We start from the raw sequence: 20646 nt of genomic DNA on the forward strand, positions 1-20646 counted from the left end.
ATATTTAAACGATATTTTAAAAATTAATTTAATAAAAGAATTACAGACGATATTTTGTTTCTTCGAAATTTGTGTGAAATTTAATAAAAAGGAAAGATTTAATACAGAAAAAGTAAGTCTACGATTTAATAAATTAGAATTATTTAAAAGAGTTACATTATATATTTTAGGTGTGCTCAAAAGTAAGTAGTTAGCCATCGTTATTATTAAAATTAATCCTTTATTTTAATTATATTGATTTAATACACCTTTGATTCTTAATTAGCTCTCCCAATACTGTGTTAACACCCTGAGTTAAGTTCGGACTTATAACAATTTGGACCGAAGTAAATCAGGGCCTGTTAGATATTCACTTAGGAATTCAAAGGTAAAAAAAAATTTATTTTAGGTTATTTAAATTATTATTACTTTTATTAATTATAGTAGTAATTTTATATTTATACAATTTTTTTAAATTTAAAATTATTTTAATCAAGTGGTTATTGAGTACACTTTAATGTATATTACGCAAATAAATTTATTAAGTTTAATACTTGAAAATATTATAATTATATTTTTAGTGCTAATTTTAAGTTTCACGTTAGGTTTAATTATAGGAAGAAATACTACTTACGTTAAGATAGAGATTAAAGAGTTAGAAAATATTAAGAATATATTAAGAGAGGAAGATAAGAAAAGAAATATAAACAACTTCATACGAACGGATAATTACAGACAGATAAGTTGCTATAGCTGTGGTCAGCCAGGCCATATGTCGCGTGATTGTGATTTAACAAAAGATTTGAAATGCGCGAGATGTGGCAGGAATGGCCATTTAGCTATAAGATGTAGGTTAAACAATATAATTGTGAGATGTAATATTTGTGGCCAGGATGGACACACTCAAGAAAAATGTAACAAATGACTAAGAAAGAAATATTTTGATAATGAATTTAATAATTTTTTTAATGTTGATAATTTAGTAGAAAATAAGAATAAATATTTTAATTTTAATAATAAATTTGGTAATAATAGTTTTTCTAATTTTAGTTCAGGTAAAATTAAGCATTTTAATTTTAATGATAGATTAGATAATTATACTAATTTTGTTAATGTTAATAATTGTAGTAAAAATAAGTATTTTAATTTTAATAATGATAATTTGGATAATGTTTATAATGCTAGTGCAAGTAAGAATAATTACTGAAATAAGAACGATAAATTTTGCGATGATAAAAAGTGTTTTGACGTTGATAATTATAATTAAATATAATTATTTTTCTTAGCTATTTATATATTTTTTTATAGCCATTAAACATTATAAGTATTTGCATATTAAAATAATAATTTTTCGAAGAAATAATCACATAAAATAAAAATCCATCATTTAAATAAATTTTGTTCCATAAACTATAAAAAAATAAATTTATTTTGCATATACAAATATTATTTTTCGAAGAAATAAACACATAAAATAAAAATCCATCATTTAAATTAATTTTGTTCCATAAATATCTTATAACTAAATTTACATAATCCAACATCTCCCCCCTTTAATTCTCCCTTAACTCCATCGTGTTTGCCGATGCTACCATGTTCCTCCCTGGTGCACTCGAATTACTATTCGTGGTCAACTCCATACTTGGGCAAAACCGTAGTTTGTGTTCACCCCCGCACGCCCAGCATTCCACTCTCCTTCTTGTGCTATACGGTGCTATTCTGCGACCCCCTCTCGTCGGCGCTTCTTGTAGCCACTCTCCGTATCTTTGTTTCGCCTCGTTCCTAGCTGCTTCTACCCACCTGTTTGATTCTTCTGAACCGTCGACGTCTCTTATCTCTATCCTCATTATCTTGTTACCCACTCTAACATAGGAGGCCATCTAAATAAAATACTTTATACACATATATATATATTCTTCGACTTTTATTTCTCTATACTAGGTTACAATTTCTTCTCTAACTCTTTATAAAATATAAATCTCATAATTAAGTCTAATATCCCTTTTATTTCCTACAACGTATGATTCTCCTACTATGTCTATCATCAAGTTATTCCTTTCTAAATTATGATTCTCCTACTATGTCTATCATCAATTTATTCTTTTCTAAATTATGATTCTCCTACTATGTCTATCATCAATTTATTCCTTTCTAAATTATGATTCTCCTACTATGTCTATCATCAATTTATTCTTTTCTAAATTATGATTCTCCTACTATGTCTATCATCAATTTATTCCTTTCTAATTTTTCGTATATTTCTCATTTCTCTCTAAGGCCCTAAGCTTCTACACCTTACTTACTTCAGGTGCCTTGTAAAGGTTCCTTCTTGTCCTTCCATCTTTACTTCTACTTTTTTCTTTCCTATATTTTTGCTTATTACAGTTATTATCATTAATTTTAATTTTTTAATATAAATTGTTTTATAATCAATAACTTTATTTCTTCACATAAATGTTGATTTTACCATTATAAACAAAAAATAAAACTAATTTATAATTTCTAACCTACTTTTAAAAACGATTTTAGCTAATAGAGCGCAACCTTTTTTGATAAGTAGTGGTAAGTTATGACCTTCTTTTTGACAAATAGCGATAGCGGTAGTTCGTTACTTTTAAAAATAAGGTATATCAACACTGATCCTTAGTAGTGAAGGCGGATCATTTTTTTGAGGACCACAGTCCGGATCGGTGGTCTTTTATTAATATTTAAGTTGCTTTAATGAATTAATATTATTTGATTTACCTAAGTTTTTTGTATATATTATTTTATGTTATTTTTTTTAGTGGAGTTTTAATTTGTAGTTCATTTTTATTTGCAATATGAAAACCATAAGTTTTTTTAAAGAAGCATTATACTTATATTCCCAATAAACAAGAATAAATTAGGTAAAAACGAAAATATTTTTAAAATACCAGATCACGGTCTGGTTCGATTTTTTTAAGACCATGGTTCTATGCATCGACCCGGTCTGAACCAAAAGACGGATCATGCCCTTCACTAATCCTTAGTGTCTTATGTCTAAACATCGTAATGAAAAAACTATTTCTTACTTTTTATATAATTTGCTGTTTATCTCTACTGATTATGATTTAATAATTTTTTTGATATCTAAGTTCATCTAAAACTATTGGTTTCCTAAATAAACTAAAAACTTCTTTATTGGTTTCGAAGTTGATAAAAAAAACTTTTTATTCTAATAGTTATTTTCATTAATTATAACCTTGTTACAATTATAACGCGAATTTCCTTTATTTTTATCTAATATGAATGGACCTTCATAAATTTTTGTACATTATTTCACCCGTCGAGCGACACATTACCACACGAAACTTTATCCAGCTACACTTTATCACAGCCACACTTAATCATTTGATAACACGATACATCACACGATATTTTATCAAGCGATTTTTATTTTTTTTTAAAAAATATTTATAATTATTTACTAAATTTTTTTTTAAAAACAATATGGCAAAAATTAAAAAAATAGGAATAAAAATCTATAAAATGTAAAAATATGAAAAAATACAAAAAATCAAAAATATTATAAAGGTATAAATCAGTGAATGAATATGATATTGGATCTACATATATCAAAAGATATTATCTGCCTGACCCTGCATTCACAGTTATTGCAAATTTGCGGCAAAGTATACAAAATATGATATAAATATAATAATTTTAAATTAATCTTTGTACACTTTGCTGCGAATTCACGCTAACTGTGATTGCAGTGTGAGATAGATTGTTCCTCTAGCCAAAAACATATGTTTTTTTCCCATAATGTTTTTAGAAAAAGTTATGCTTCATTACTTAAATTACCTAGAGTGTAAGTGGCACAAAATATACGAAGCTTCGACTGCCGTAATTTATAAGATGTATCGGTTTGATTTAGCTAATGAGTCATATTCAATGTTGATAAACGAAAACATATTATATATTTTAATAAATATAATTCGAATTTTAAGAGCTAAAACAATTATCACCAGCTGCACTTCTGAGAAAGATATTGGTGGATTTTGAACAGGTGCCGATAAATATTTCCATCTAATATAGAGCGTGAATAGAAAAATAAATGATAGGACTAAAAAGTCTATGACTCTAATGATGGTTCGATTGTATAGCAAGTGTTTATCGGTCTTTCTTGGTAATGCATTTGAAACCTTGACAGAATTATTTGGAGAAATGAATGACCCCTCTAAGCGTATTTCCTACTGTCTTGGAATTGCATTTGAGATCTTGGCAAAAATATTTGAAGAAATGAATGGCTCTTCAAGCTTTTTCTACTGAGAAGACCTATATCCGAAGACTTGGAAACCTTAGTAAAAATTATATTTTTTGTTAAAAATTATCGGCCAATGAAATATTTTGCAGCTCCCTCTATAATGTAAAATTGTATAATAAATACAATTACACGTTAGATCGTGTCACCAAAACCACAAATTATGTTAAAGGCTGGCATTATGGAATTAAATCTCCATGATAATTTCCTAACTCAACGTTTTGAAATTTTTTAGAGGAAGTCGTAAATATATGCACAAAAAGGCCTTATATCTTCAAATTGTAATGAGGAATATACTGAACCACTCAAAGAAATCTGAAGATATTAAAAAACGAGTTAATTGGTATTTTAATGCAATTTCCAATTTTTTCACATTTAAAAGAGATTGCCCATATTTCCAGGAGTTAAATTTTTTATTTCTAATTTATATTTGCGATATATTGATTTATGATTAGTTACTAAAGGGTATAAATTAAATTGTTTTATTGCTGATGTTATAAGATAAGATTATCTTTTCAACGCTAGAACCTGTATGACTCAATACCGTAGACAACAAACGTCTAAGAATAACATCCTTTCTTGGGCTAGAGAATTTCCTCCTTAAGACTATACCTGTATAGACTCATTTAGATTAAATCATGGCCACCGAAACTTCAAAACGCATAAATATTCTTTCTTAGAAAATGCCATATTTTATACCTTTTGTCTCTAGGTAAATTTGGCGTTGAAGCTTACTTTTCCTAAAAATTTTAGGGGAAAAAACTCTCTTCGATTTTCGACGACCCCAAGGAAAATATAATCTTTACTTATCAGAGAATATCTCTTGAAATATGTAGATCAAATTTTATCTATTACTATATAATATTTTTAATTTTTTTAATATTTTTTAATTTTTATCATATAGTTTTTATATATTACTATTTTAAATAATCATACCCGATATATTTTTTTTAATATTTTGATTTTGACTTTTAAACAGAATATAGATATATACATATTTATTTTTTTAAAGAATTTAGAGAAAAAATTTAGAAAAAAAAATAAAATAAATTTTTAAATATTGAAATTGAACCGAAAAAGTCAAAAGATGTTATTTAAACTTAACTTTTAAAATTAAAAAATGAGTGATAGTGTCGTCGCTATGAAGTTTGTCGTAATAAAGTGACGTCATGTTAAAGTGTATTCGTGATAACGCATGATAAAGTGTCACTAAATCATTCCAAATTAATTCTCCCTCTATTATACTTTTAATTAATATAAAATTTCCTAGCTTCAATATGCAAAATAAATGTCTGAAACCTTTTCTCCTCTTTTTCAAAAAAGTTTTTATATTTCTAGCCTATTTGTTCAAGAGAAAGTGTCCTATATATTCTCTAAAAATCTTTTCAACAAATTTTTATTGTTATTTTTCTTCCCATTCAAAATAAAATAGCATTAGAATAAGAAATAAATTTCAATGAAGGGATTGGAAATAAAATATATAGAATTTTAGTATATCTAATTTTTCTAGACTTAACATCTAACGATTAAATGCTCTAATATTCAATTCCTAATCGATTTATCGATTATACTGTATTTTACTTATTATAAATTTCTCAGAATCGAAAGATTTACGATTTGGCGAGACTAAAATTAATTTTTGATGTTTAAGCTTTTTAAGTGCGAACTCTTTAAAAAAATAATTAGTGATAACAAAACTTATTTTCAAAGATTATACTTTATAAAAATCTTTTATATATTTCATTTATAAACTTCTAATTATACATGTTTATTGATAATTAGAATAATAATTAGAATTCGATTCATAATTAATATAAGTATCCTCACGACTCTCATAGTTATTATCGCGAATGAGGTCTTTATTAGAAATTCTAATAGAATCGGCATCATCTTTCAAGTGTTTTTTGTACAAGAGATATCCAATGACGCTTACCAATATAGTTACCGATAGAATAATTCCCACTATCAGGCATAATGTATCTAGAGTGTCATTATTTTCTTTAGGTATCTTTTGTCTGGGAGCTTTTCATTTAGAATTTGATGCACTAAAAATATTTTCATCAGTTTCACTGGCCGTATCTTCATACTATTTGTATTCGGTATTGGATGAAGGTTTTTTGGTAGTTTTAAAGTGACTAATTTTATTCGTATTTGTATTAATCATGGAGCCTTGGGAATGAGGAAGGTGAAGACCTAATGTCATATTTCCGATCGCGAGTTATGCCTACGTCGACTAAATCACTGATATCACCTAACCTTGGAAATAACAGATCGGGTGTTTGGGGTATATTAACGCAATCTCTCCACAAGCAATATTTTGTTTTTTGAATATTACATATCACTCCATTAGGCAGTGGATATGTAGGAAACGATTCCATAATACCTTGCATCACTGTGCACTCTATCAGGCATTCATTTAAGTTAATATATCTTTCACCGGTTAAATATGGGTGCTCAATTTTTTTCTTTTTACAGTAATCTTCCATGTAATTAGTCATAGAGAAGAGTTTTTTCCATTTTTTCTAAATTTTTTTTAAAAATATTCAAAAATCTAAGTTAAATTGATTGAAAAAAATATCGAATTAATTAATTAATTTTATATAAAATATGTTTTTAAATATGACTCACTTGCACTTTACTCAAGTTATAAAAAAAAATTTTTAAATAAATAACCAAAATAATTGTAGTATGTATATGTATTGGGTAAGATTATAATTTATGATCCATAATTATTGGCTCTCTTTTATTTTATCTGTCATATGATTGGTTGAGTTTTATTCATCTTATTTTTTTAGTATTTTTTGTTGAAGGATATTTTTATTATTGTAAACCATTGGTTTTAATATTTACACATATATTTTTTTTAATTTTATTTTAAATAAAATTTTTAAGTTTTTAAGTATTTTTGAATAGTGAGAATAAATATTTAATATTTATTTGAAAATAAAGGGACCTGGGGGTTCTAAAGTGGCAGATATACCTATAAAAATATGAATCGAATAATGGATTTATTCGTATTCGTTTAAATCGAATAATTCATTATTCGTATTCGTAAATAATAAAATGATTATTCGATATTCGTCGAATATTCGATTCAATTCGAATATTCGATTCAATTCGAAAATTTTATTTAACCATAAAATAAAAAAGATAGAATATTAAATATTTTGTAAAATTTAACTATGGATAAAAGACAAACAAATTCTATTAGTAAGATAATATAGAAGCATAGGGAGACCGGGGATGGTTGGGACACTTTTCGTTCAAATCTTAATAATTTTAATATTAGTAGACTAATCTGAATAATTAAAATATCTTCTGAATCCCAAAAGTATAGGCTATTTGAAATAATTAATATATATTTTATGAAGATTATATTTTTTTAGAAAATTGAATTTAAAAAAAAAAATTTTTTTGTCCCAACTATGACAGACTCTGTGTACGTTGGGACACACATATGTGATAGTTGGGACACTCGTGAAATAGAGGTCTAAATAAATTTAAAAATTAAAATCAGTAATCCAGTAAAACTAGAGACTATGACACATATGATTTTATTGATAATATTATAATTCATAATCAATAACTATATTAAAAAATTTTTAGCAAAATTTAGGAAATTTATTTTGGCGAAAAAAAAATTGTAAAGAAAAAAATGCAAAAAAATTTTTTTTTTAATCATAAACATAGTGAAAGATAAGTATTTAATTATTTATTATTCACAATACTAAATTAATAATAAAATTATAAAATTGTTTATAAAATGAGCTAAAATGGCGTGTCCCAACTATACTATGACCGAGCCCACTAACTTTATAAATATCATCCAAAATCATATTAATTCATGTTTATTGATTCTGAAAGTTTGCCAGATTGGAAAATAAGGTTTAGGCTTTCCTAAAATCTATTTATTATGATTTTTGAAGCTTTATTTATAAATATAAACGATAAAGTTTGCAAATATTTTTTATTACTTTTGGTATGCCAAAACACATTTTCTTCTGTAAAAATTAAAATACAAAATATTTTTCAAATCTTTTTTAGCCAATCATGTATGACAAAATTATCTATGTTAGGCTCAAATTTCCAGTCTTATAAAATAATAGCTCAAATTATAATTAAAATGTCCTAACGTTCCCCTGTACTCAATGTACCCCGGTCTCCCCTACATATTATAGTATTATATTTTTATATAATGTAGAAAAATCAATATAATATTCATATCATGTAAAAGACAAATATACCAACAACAAATTTAATAAACACAAAGTTTTTGCAAAAAGTCAAATTTATGATTTCTCCATCATCAAACGAAGGAGAAATATCTGGTTCGCCCTTCATTCTTGAAGGCATATACTAGTTTATTATAATTGTATGTGTTATAAATTGCATATAAAAATAAATAATTTCTTCGTCAATCATAAAATAATTTTCGGTGGTTAATTGTATTATGGTTATTCGAATAAAAACAGCTGTTAAAAACAATTTTATAAATATAAAATGTTTCTTCATTATTCCACAAGGAAATTTTATTAAATAGGAATAATTGCAAATAATTCCTACTAATAATATATGATTATTTCAATATTTATTAATATAAATTATTTTAATCGAATAAATCGATCGAATAATAGATAAAAAATTATTCGACGAATAATATATTTTCCTTAATCAAATTCGATTCGAATCGAATAATTGTGTTTTCGTAAAATACGAATCGAATCAAATCGATTCGAATGTCGAATAACAAATAATTTGTTTTAGGTATAGTGGCAAAAAGCCAGTGGACTGTAAAGCCCATTTTATGAGAGCATTACATCTGTTATGTCGGATTGAACGTCCACTGCTAAAGATTAAAATGAATTTTTAAAATTTTTTCAATAGTGAGAATAAATGTTTAAATATTTATTTGAAAATAATATTTTTTGTGGAATTTAATTGTATGCTCATATGTGATTAGAAATAAAGCTTATAAGTAATGATATAAGTGACCATTGAGAAATGATCAAAGGTATCTATCACAAATCTGCATGGCATCTTTATAATCCATATAGATTTTTTACCCAATTTGTCGTTCCCTTTATTTAAATTCTATCTTGTCTCTCTCATTTTTATTTATCTTTTTACAAAAATGGCTGAATAGCTTTCGATAATAAAGATATCTCAACAAAAAAATACATAAAAAAAATAAAAATAAAGTTCAATCACATGACAGATAAATAAATAAAGGATAGCCAATCGTAATTATGGCTCACAAACCATAATTATAATTTTACCAAGTATTGTATATAAAATAATGCCAAATTACCCCAAATCCATATAATATACTTGTTAGAAATTCCAGATTCATTATTGGTTTGCAAAGGGAAAAATTTTCAGGCCCGGCCCGACCCGGTGGGAAGTTAGTTTTTACATGGACCGGCCAGGATTGCAACCTGATGATTATATCACTTTATGGTTTATTCCTAAGCATAAATTATTTTTTTTTAGCCCCATAATCTCCTTTTACAAACAAATAGTATCATTTTTATGTCTTTTTTTTTAAAAATGAAGGTGACATTTTGCAAAACGAAGATGTCTTTTTTTTTTATTCATATTATAGAATCACAATTTTATTTGTTTTTAAGATTTTTTAATTTTATAATAATTTCTTGGAAAATGTTTTATTAATTTGAATTTATAAAGAGAGGTCTAATTTTATCTGAGTTTGCTAATTCATCTAGAAAAATTTTTTATCTAAAATAATCTCCTTATAAATATTTAATAGGGCTAATCCAAAGATTTTTCAACGGTAGTATTTTTTAAATTAACCTTTTTAAAGTTGAAAAAGACCCTTCATTAGTGCAGGTACTAATTGGTAATGTAGCTAAAATAATTAATAATGTTTTGATATTGGGAACCTAAAGTGCAATTACACATGGAAAGGGTCTGCAGAGCATTTTTTTGTCTCAAAGAATACTCTATTCTGTCATGATTACGAAAATCAGACATCACAAAGTAACTTATCATTTGGGCCTACTATATTGAAATTTTCCTAATATCCTCTCGTTTTCAAGCGTAATCAACAGTTTAGACTCAACCGGCAAAAGAAAAAAAAATGCTTTTTAAAATAAAAATATGAATAATAAATCTTTCCTTTAATTTGAATAAAAATGTATGAATAAGATTATAAAAATCCTCAATCGTAGATTCATCAATATTTGAGCAATTGGATTGTCTAGTAACTACTCTTTAAAAAATTTCAATCACAAACATATTAGCAATCTCCTATGAAATTTTTATCCACATTCTCTCTAATATTTGTTAATATTTCAACAATATCCTTTGTTCCATTCATAACCTCCCTTAAATCCAAATCAATTTTTTGTAGCATTTTGCTAAAATCATATGTATAATTAAATAAAAAATAAACACAAAGAATAGATATTAAAAATTGTGGTTTAATAATAGCCTGCAAAAAATTCTCATCATCTGCTGAATCTTTTTTCTTGCTTGATATATATAATTCTGCTGCAAATACAACATCATATGGTTCAATAAAGAGTTTCAATGACTCTTGTTTTCAATGAATCTGACAAAATCTTTTTAGTTTTTTTTTTGATTTTTTAAGTCAATGTAGCCACTTATATTTTTTTATCCATGGTGAGATTCCAAGATTAATCACATGATGGAGAAGATAAGTGAAATAGCAATCTTAATGAAGCTTTATAATTTTTTTAAAGATTTTTGCAAACCCTACCTTGTACAATAAGTTTTTTCTTTTTAAAGAATAAAATCTATCTCCGCTTTGCACTTGAGGTTGTTGGAGACAAAATCAAGATTAATTTATATTATTTAAAAAATTATTTTTTGAAACTTTTAATCAAAGCTCTATATATTAAAAATGCAAGTATTTCTTTGATATTCTTTTTAAACTCATCGTCTCGAAACGCTCTATAATTTGATGTCCAGCTTGTGCAAATCGAAAAAAAAATTGAGAGTAGGTTTTATTATATATACCATTAATTTTGTTGGGAAATTATTAATAATTGTTCGGAAATCGCTTCCAGCCGCTCGGATTTTTTATATTTGATTTACAAAAAAAGAAGAAACAGTTATCAAAATATAATTCTAGATAATTTTTAAAATTTCAAAAATTTAACGCCTTCATTAAAATTTTATTTAAAACTCGCGATTATTTTTTAAAAATAATCTTGGTTGGAACTGGGTTGGGCCTAATATTTTTAAAAATATTCGGGCCAGGGGCTTAAATTTTTTAAATATTCAATTTTGTGAAATAAATTGTTGTTTTTTTTAAAGCTCTTTCAAGAAACAAGGCGCCAATATTTTTTATTCTAAAATAATTCGTTCGGGATTATGCCGGGCCGGATAAATTTGTCAAAATTTTTTTTAGGTCTAGCTGGGCTTTAAAAATTATCGGATGCAGATCATTCAGGTGCGTAGCCAGTCTACGAAGGGGGGGGGGGTATAATTCTTTTTTATATTGAAATAACTTTTTTTGGAACATTAAAAAATTATTAGAACTATATAAAATTTATCATAACCAATATTAAAAAGGACAATTTCGAACACGAAAATTTAAAATATTTAAGAGCGAATATAATATTGTTTTTCATACCAAAATTTAAATTCTGAAATTGGCCTTCAGATACATTTATATTCACAAAATATTAGCGAAATATTTAATTTATTCAATATCATTTAATATATCCTCAAAAGGATTATAGGTAATAGTATTTGTAAATGAGATGGAGCCATTTGATGAATCAGAAATCGATCTTTGAATTGAGTCAAAAATATATTTAAAAATAGAGACAATAAGATATTTTATAGTAATCCTTCCTATTTAATATTGAAATTGTTTGTCTAGGTGCAAGTCTATGCTTGCGAATCTCAAAACATATAATTTGGCCTTGCCCTCAACAATCACATAAATCTCTTGAAATGATCAATATATCACTTAGTTTTACAAATGTTAATATAACATTCGCGATTTTCATAGCTTCAGTTAAATACATATCATTTTTTTTGAAAATATTGCATAAAATTGTGGGGTATTTATAATTTATTAAAACATTTTAGTGGAAAAAAAATCAGCTATCATATTGAATCTATTAATGTATCTGCTTCAGATAAAATATCTAATTCATGCCATTCTAATATCCCCCCTCCTTCCCACGTTACGCACCTGAGATTACTAATTTATACCTATTTTGGAATTTGATTATAACCTAAAATAGAATTTGATCTTAAATAAATTTATATATTATAAAAGGAAAACATTATGTTTAAAAATTTTTTTCTCATTTAAAGAATATTATATCAATGACAGACGATTTTTGTTGTTTAAAAATTTATATGATGTCGTTCATTGATTGACATCAATAAAGATGATTGATTACATGACTTTATATATTATAGGCGATGATATAAATACTTAGTTTTAAATGTAATATTCAGCAAAGTTGTTTATACATCGTATATTATGTTATCTATGAGATTACTACCTTATCATGGTGGTAAAAAACAAAAATCGGATATTAAATCAAAATGGAGTTTGGGTAATAAAATGGCGCAATGCAAGTTAGAAAATAAATGAAAACATTCCCTCTTTAACCTATATTAAAAATGCATATTAAATGAAAAAGAATTACAAAACGTTTAATAAAATTAGAAAAAATTTTTTTTTTAATCAGCAAAAATTACATAAGGTCGTCTGCATTTAATTGCGGCAAGTTTGACGGATGCATCATCGCCTATACATGGTTTGCCTCCAAAATGAGGAAAGGAATTTGAACATTTTCTTATCCAATATTCTAAAAGTTGAGCTCCAGCTATGCATTCAGTATTTATACATCGTTCATATGGTAACTATGTTCCCCATTTGCCATCTATGGGCATAGAGGGACCAACTTGATCGTGAACTGAAGCAGGTATCGGAACACATTTGCCACTTTGACACCAACTGTTTTCTCCACAATAACTCATTTCCAAAGCTGGACCGCCTGCACTGACTTGCATTCACCCTATATAGGCTAGTTTTCCGCATGGTAAAAGTTCACAAACAGGCATTTTAACTGATTTCTGATAAAAACCATTAATTCCTTGATTGATAGAGCATTGTTCATCCAACGATATCTTATAACCATAGTTTGGAATATTATACAAATTGTACTCTGGTACTAATTTTGGAGCATCATAAAAACAGTTATATTTATTCTTCGATGAATTATATGTTTTCATAAATAATTCTCGAGAACATGGTGACCAAAATTCGAGCCTATCTGTAAGCAGTGCATCCATTATATAGCCCTTATTTATGCAAGCTGGATTTTAGGTTAGATCATAATCTAATTTGTCAATTTAGTAAAAATATTTATTAGTTTGTTACTTGTGGCCCACTTCATGGGCTATTTGTTTAAATATGCTGTATCCTTTATGAATGCCACCTTCGATAATGGCACAGGATAAAGACTATTGGCAAATTGTCCCAACTTGTGCTCCACCTTCAATCATATTAGTTTTATCATCAAATAAATCATTCCTATAAATGAATAGAATATTATATAAGGTTTAGTGTCTTAATATTATAATATGTTTTCTCTCTTCCTTCAGGACTATAACTATAGCATGGTGGTTAGGATCCCACTAAAAAATTAACTCCCTCCTAATCATACAAAATTTTCCAAATTTTATTTTGCGTTTTATTAGTGATTTTTTTTAAAGAAAAGAGTCACAACTTAAATATTACATAAAATATGCTTATTGCCTAACGTAAACCAGACATATAACAAGGCAAAATGACCATAAATATAAACATGATAAAACATATCTTAGATTCATTTTAAAACAATATTTGAATCTTATTTAGTGTTATTTGAGTAAAAGATAGGAATGATAAATTTTAAAGAAAAACGCTCTTTTAGGTAAATTTATATTTAATAGATTTATATTATTATTATTAAAATTCATTTAAAAGTCACTTAAAATAGATAAATGAACGTTTTAAGTAAAACTATTCTATTAAAACATTAAAAAATAAAACCATCGCATCATCATATATGTTACAATTTTACTATCAGGTATATAATATATTTGAAATAATAATTCGTCTCATAGAGATTGTATATAAGTATATATAATTAATTTTAACTCAATATGATCCCTAATACCTTACTTAGAGGTCTGCAATGATGGGGTTGGGTTTAGCCCACCAGCCCTACCAACCCATTTTTCTGGCATACTTTGGTCGGTTTTCTAAAATATTTTAAATATTGAGCGGGTGTCGTTACTGCATATTTTATTCGTTTAATTAAGAATACATCAAAGTAAATTAATATAACCATTAAAATAATTTTTAAACAATGAGTAATGGGCGGGTTAAATAAAATTTTAGATAAATTGGCAGAGGAAGTGGGGGAGGGTGAATTTAGAAAAAAATAAATTGGCGGTTTAAAGGCGAGCTTGTTGGCTAAATGAAACCAGACCACTGTAGACCTCTAACTTCATTTATCAGTGATATGTTCTAGTTACGGCCCTCTCTCTCTTATATATAATAAGTAAATAAAAATTACTATATGATACCCAGTGTATAATAAAGCATTATAGCATCTCTTATCCTTTACATCTGTCCCTGGCGAATTTTTTAAAGCTTTATATTTACAGAATATATCTAAGTAATCTTGCCACCTCCCATCGGTTTTCAATTCAGAGGGTTGAGTTGTCATAAGTATAACTTTAACTAAAGTTCGACAGGCATACCCAAACTGGGATGTTTAAATATCATGCTCGCCATATTCATAGTAGCTAGTATATAATGAATAGCCTTTTCTTTGTTGCCCACCATGTATTTATTGATAAAGCTATAAGCATCCATAAAAACAGCTGTTTCGAGTTTGAAAATACTCTCCTCATTAGACATTTCCCTTTTAGTTTTCACTTTGCGAGGGTTAAGGCCTAATATAATAATTAAATAAAATAATTTTTTAACCAGTTATTATCTCAAACAAAATTAAATACACTATTTGAATATTAGGTTAAAATCATCAGAGATATACTCAGAGTGCCTCGTGAATATTTTACAGCTCCCTCCCCAATCTCTGGTATTGAATATCAATTATCTCGTTATTTAAATTTGAAAATTTGATTTTATCAAAATGGATTCCAGAATGCGATATTATTCTATAAATTTTAGATAAATTCGGTTATGCAATTTTATCATTTTACTATGTAATGGGCAAAAGCAATACGCCGACTGACTACATATTGCCTTATTATACAGATTGACGTTAACATAAATCTATTTAATAAGTATAACCGCTTCGAAATAACAAGAAACCATATATTTTAAATGTTAAAGTAACGGTAAGAATACGAAAATGTTATAAACTTTCGTCCTGATATTTCTTGAAAACATTACTTTACTAAAGCTATGTCCAAATGTGTTTTATGCCATGATCTTCACAAAACTTTTTAAATAATTGACTAAAATTCGTACCATTATCCGTCACGATTTTATGTGGTATTCCGAATAAGCTTATTATTCTCATCAATTCTTTTACTGTTGATTCCGTCGTAATGTTTTTCATTCGTTTTATAATCGGAAATTTGCTATATGCATCCACAAATACCATAAAATTGTTGTTTTCAAATTGTGCAAAATCTATATGTACACGTTCAAAAATCTTTGTTGCTGGTAGTGATGTTAAGGTAACTAGTTACATTTTGGCTAAAAAATAACTGTAACTAGTTATATTTTTAAAATTGTAACTAGTAACTGTAACTAGTTATAATTTTTGAAATGTAACTGCCTAAAGTAACTAGTTACTTTTAACGATATATTCAAATAATTAATTTTATTTTTAATATTTGTGATAAATTAATTTTAAATTAAATTTATTAATTTAATATTTTGTGAAAATGTCTGATTGTTATAATTTCCCGTTCAAATTGATTTTCTTTTCTTAAATTGTTACATTGCTGCTGGGCTTCATGATTTTGTAAGGAAATTCAAGTAATTTAATAAATTTTAATATTATATTTATTTACAAATGTAGCACAATATATTTTTTTCCGTCAAGTAACAAGCATTGGAACTTCATATCATACGTAATAAAAAAAATTTTTTAGTATAAGGAAAAACAAAGACAGATTATTTTAGAATTTAATATTAAATTATTAATCATTACTTACAAGAACCATGTCTAACAAAAGCATAAGAACATGACTCAAATTTAAAAAAATGATTGCTTTCTGAAATTTATTTTTTGGTCTAGCCTGAATTTTATTTATATTCAAATTATATATAAAATAGACACATTTTAGAACTGTATGTTTCACTCTAATTGATTATTCTATTCCTAATTTAGATAGTGCTATTTATATTTATCTCCTAGATGGAAGAAACAGAATACAATATGGATATGGATTCTGAGTCAGATGAAGAAATTATACTTTCTCCTACAATAATTGCAAAAAAAAATGACCTTCCTTGGCCAAGTTTTGAAAAATATTTTGAATACCACAAGGCTGGTAATAATACTAATATTATTGTCAAATGCCTCTTATGCCTACTATATAAAAAGTATACTGCAGCATCTAAGTCATCCACAGCTAATTTATGGAAACATATCTCTGTAAGTTTATATAAATTGTATTAATATTATATAGAATAATTAAATGAATTAACTTTATAACAATAATTAATATTAATTAAATATTTATATATATAAAACATATATCTATAGAGAAAGCATCCTAACCAATCCGTAAATATAAAACAAACCATAGATAATAAAAAAAACAATTCAGCCACATCAAGTAAGTTAAAACAAACTAAACTTGACTTTGGTGGAAAATCAAATTTTAAAGGTATCAGCAAAGATAAATTTGATTCACAAATTATTAAATATATAATAAATGGAAATCACCCATATACAACCTGTGATGATGAAGATTTTGTTGAGCTGATAAACACCCTGCAACCTAATATGAAGATTATATGCAGACAAACCTTAACCTCAAGAATATCAAAATATTTTGTTCAAATGAAAGATATTCTAATAGAAAAATTGTTAGAGCCTAATTATGTTTGTACAACAGCTGACTGCTGGACAGCATTTAATCGGTAAATATTATTTTTTACTAAAGTGCACAATACATTTGGTTATCTTTTGTTATATTAATAATAGCTCCTATATTGGTATAACAGTGCATTGGATTGATGTGGAGAAATTGGAAAGGCGTTCAGCTATTCTAGCCTGCCAAAGACTACAAGGTAGGCATACATATGATGTGATCAGCAAAGCCTTAACTGCTGTTTTTAAGGAGTTCCATATCCAAAATAAAAATATCTGCACAATAACGGATAATGCTAGCAACTTTTCAAAGGCGTTTAGGTATGCCTAACTAATTTACTTTATAAATTATTTCTCTTAGAGTATTTAGCTGCCCATCTATTATAATGGAGGAAGATTCTGTTTCTGATATTGAATATATCTCAATAGAAGATATAATGTCTTCTTCTGGGCTCTCCAGTTATGATATTAATGACTTCGACTACCTTCCCAAGCATCGAAGATGTTCTTGCCATACATTAAACTAAGTGGCAGCACAAGATGCCAACAAGTTACTTTTAAACAATGAGGGGTATAGGAAAGTTTATAACTTAGCTATATCTAAATGCCAACGTTTGTGGAACCTCCAAAATAAATCTGGGCCATCTGCCGAACTTATTTTAAAAAAATTACATTCTCAACTCCCATATCCCGTTATAACAAGGTGGGGTTCCTTTTATAAATCCCTGGCCAAAATATTATCGTTCTTAAATCAAGTGCCTGTGGAATTTGATTCATTATGTGATGAATTAAAATTGTGTAGATTCACATCAGATGATCGTGATTTTATAAAAGAATATTGTAGTGTAAATTTAAATTAAAGTCTTATAAAAATTTACAATTTAAAAATTAGATTATGCGACCAGTGTCCAAAGCCATTGATATTCTTGAAGGTGAAAAGTACATGTATCTGGGTTATTATACCCCAACAATAACACAAATAATTATATGTATGGCAGATGTGCAGGTATTAAAATATTGTCAACCTCTAAAGGATACTATATTAGCTAGTATTGAAAAAAGGTAACTTAAATCAAATAATTATTTATAAATTAATAATATCATGTTATAGGTTTAATAATCTTTATGATAATGACATCATCATTGCTTCAATTCTTCACCCTTTATTTAAAACTGATTGGCCTTGGATTAGGCAAGAAAGGAATAAAGCAAAAAAGGAGGAAATTTTAAATTTAATAAATACCTTAATACCTCAGAGTGAATCCCAGACGAATGAATCATGCTCAAAACCAACATCACTTGATGTAGTTGGATTTTTTGACCTAAAGCGCCAAAATATTCTGGATAATGAACTTATAGAAAACTTTATCAAATCTAATAACAACACGTTTTCTTTATATAACGATTTTCCAAAGTTAAAATTACTCTTTATTAAATATAATGTTGTTCTAACATCAAGTGCTCCCGTAGAGCGCTTGTTCAGTCTAGGTAAGCTCATATTTGGAGATAAACGAGCACGTCTAGATAATAACTTTTGAAATTAATTTGTTGTTAAAAGCACATTTATTAGATTCTAATTTTTATGAAAAATTAATTTTTTTTTTTTCAATTCAAATATATATTTTTGTATTCGATGTAAATATTCAATTTTGCGATATTTTTTATATAAATAAATTGTATATTATTTAATAACTGATTATACTTTGTTTTTTTTTATATTAAATAAATGTCAATAAATAAATAATGCGCATATGAATGATGTATAAAGTAAGTAACTAGTTACTTTTGAAAATAACTGTAACTAATAACTAGTTACTTTTGTAAAAATGTAACTAGTAACTGTAACTAGTTATGTTTCAAAAGTAACTTTTAACATCACTAGTTGCTGGTTCCCATGGGTTTTGTATATTGTGAGGATTGTCCGAAAATCTATTACATGAGTCACAATTTTTTACCTCCAGATCTATCTCCGTGTTTATACCAGGCCACCACAAATAATCTCTCGCTAACATTTTTGTTTTGCCTGCACCCAGATGTCCTTTATGCAGTTCGTGTAAAATCTCTTTTCTCATGTTCAGTGGTATTATTACTCTGTTTTCTTTAAATAAACAATGTTTTATCAAACTCAATTCCATTTCCATGTTTCTGTATGTTTTGTTTTTTATTGGTTCATTATTTCTAATATTATCAATTATCTCCATTAATTCTTTATCATTCTTTGTTTCTTTAACTAATTGATTGAAGTTTATTGGTATATCCCATAATTTATCATCAACTTTTTCAACTACAACATTCTTTATCATGTTTTCTTTATTTTCCTGTGGTAATCTCGATAAGCAATCTGGCACTAAATTTCTTTTCCCCGGTCTATGTACTTATAGTGATACGCTCCCATTGCCAAGTTCCATTTTTGTAAACGCATCGATATTGTAGTGTTTTCTTTGAGTGTCTTTGAAAAAATGTATATAAGAGGCTTGTGGTCGGTTATTATTCCCTTTCGATATTTGTATAATTTGTTTCAGCTTTTAACAAAGTTCTTGATGCGAACGCAATAGGTTTTTCTTTACCATCTCCTTCGATGTGAAATAAGACTGCTCCTAGTCCTTTTTTCGATGCGTCCGTCGCAATTCCAATTGGTAGATCAGGGTTGTAAAAATTTAAAGTTGGCGGACTACTAATCAACATTTTCAAATCATCGAAACTCTTTTGGTGCGCATCTTCCCATATCCATTTTTCCTTGTTAACCATTTTATAAAGAGGATCAGCTAAGTCAGCAAAGTTGCACAAAAATTTCCTGTAATAACTGGCCATGCCTAAAAATGTCGCTAGTTCTTCTTTTGTTGTCGGTTTTGGCATGTTTGTAATTGCATCTATTTTGTTTTCGTTCGGGTAAATGCCAGTTTCATCTATATCGTGTCCTAAAAATCTGATCTTTTTTCATAAACGCTTTTTTCGAAATTTGGTGTGAGCCCATATTTAGTTATTCTGTCGAAGACTTTTTTATATTATTAATATGTATTTCATCATTATCACCAGTTATCAGTAAGTCATCTATGTAGAATATCACGTCCTTCATATCCCCAAATATTCGATCCATGGTACTTTGAAATATCGCAGATGAAGTTTTTAAACCAAAAGGTAGTCTTGTGAATTGATAATACCCTTTGTGTGTTGAAATGGTCAAAATGTTTCGGCTATTCTTGTCGATCGGAATTTGCAAGAAGGCCTCTTTGAAATCTATTTTGGTGAACTTTTTTCCTTTTGATAATTTTGCAATTAGATCGTTTATCCGTGGAATTGGGTATT

General features: G+C 27.0%; 1 protein-coding gene across 1 annotated transcript; it reads left to right on the forward strand.

Annotated features, from left to right (window-relative positions):
* The first annotated feature begins 16659 nt into the window (after positions 1 to 16659).
* On the forward strand, positions 16660 to 18987 carry LOC135922049 (uncharacterized). Its single transcript, XM_065456464.1, has 6 exons — positions 16660 to 16899; positions 17011 to 17390; positions 17455 to 17661; positions 17702 to 18185; positions 18233 to 18402; positions 18452 to 18987. Exons 1-4 carry the CDS (start codon positions 16660 to 16662, stop codon positions 17865 to 17867), a joined length of 993 nt encoding a protein of 330 aa, XP_065312536.1. The 3' UTR covers positions 17868 to 18185; positions 18233 to 18402; positions 18452 to 18987.
* The last annotated feature ends 1659 nt before the right edge of the window (positions 18988 to 20646 follow it).

The sequence above is a fragment of the Gordionus sp. m RMFG-2023 genome, chromosome 1 (assembly GCF_954871325.1).
Source record: "Gordionus sp. m RMFG-2023 chromosome 1, tfGorSpeb1-WG-v2, whole genome shotgun sequence".
NCBI lineage: Eukaryota > Metazoa > Nematomorpha > Gordioida > Chordodea > Parachordodidae > Gordionus > Gordionus sp. m RMFG-2023.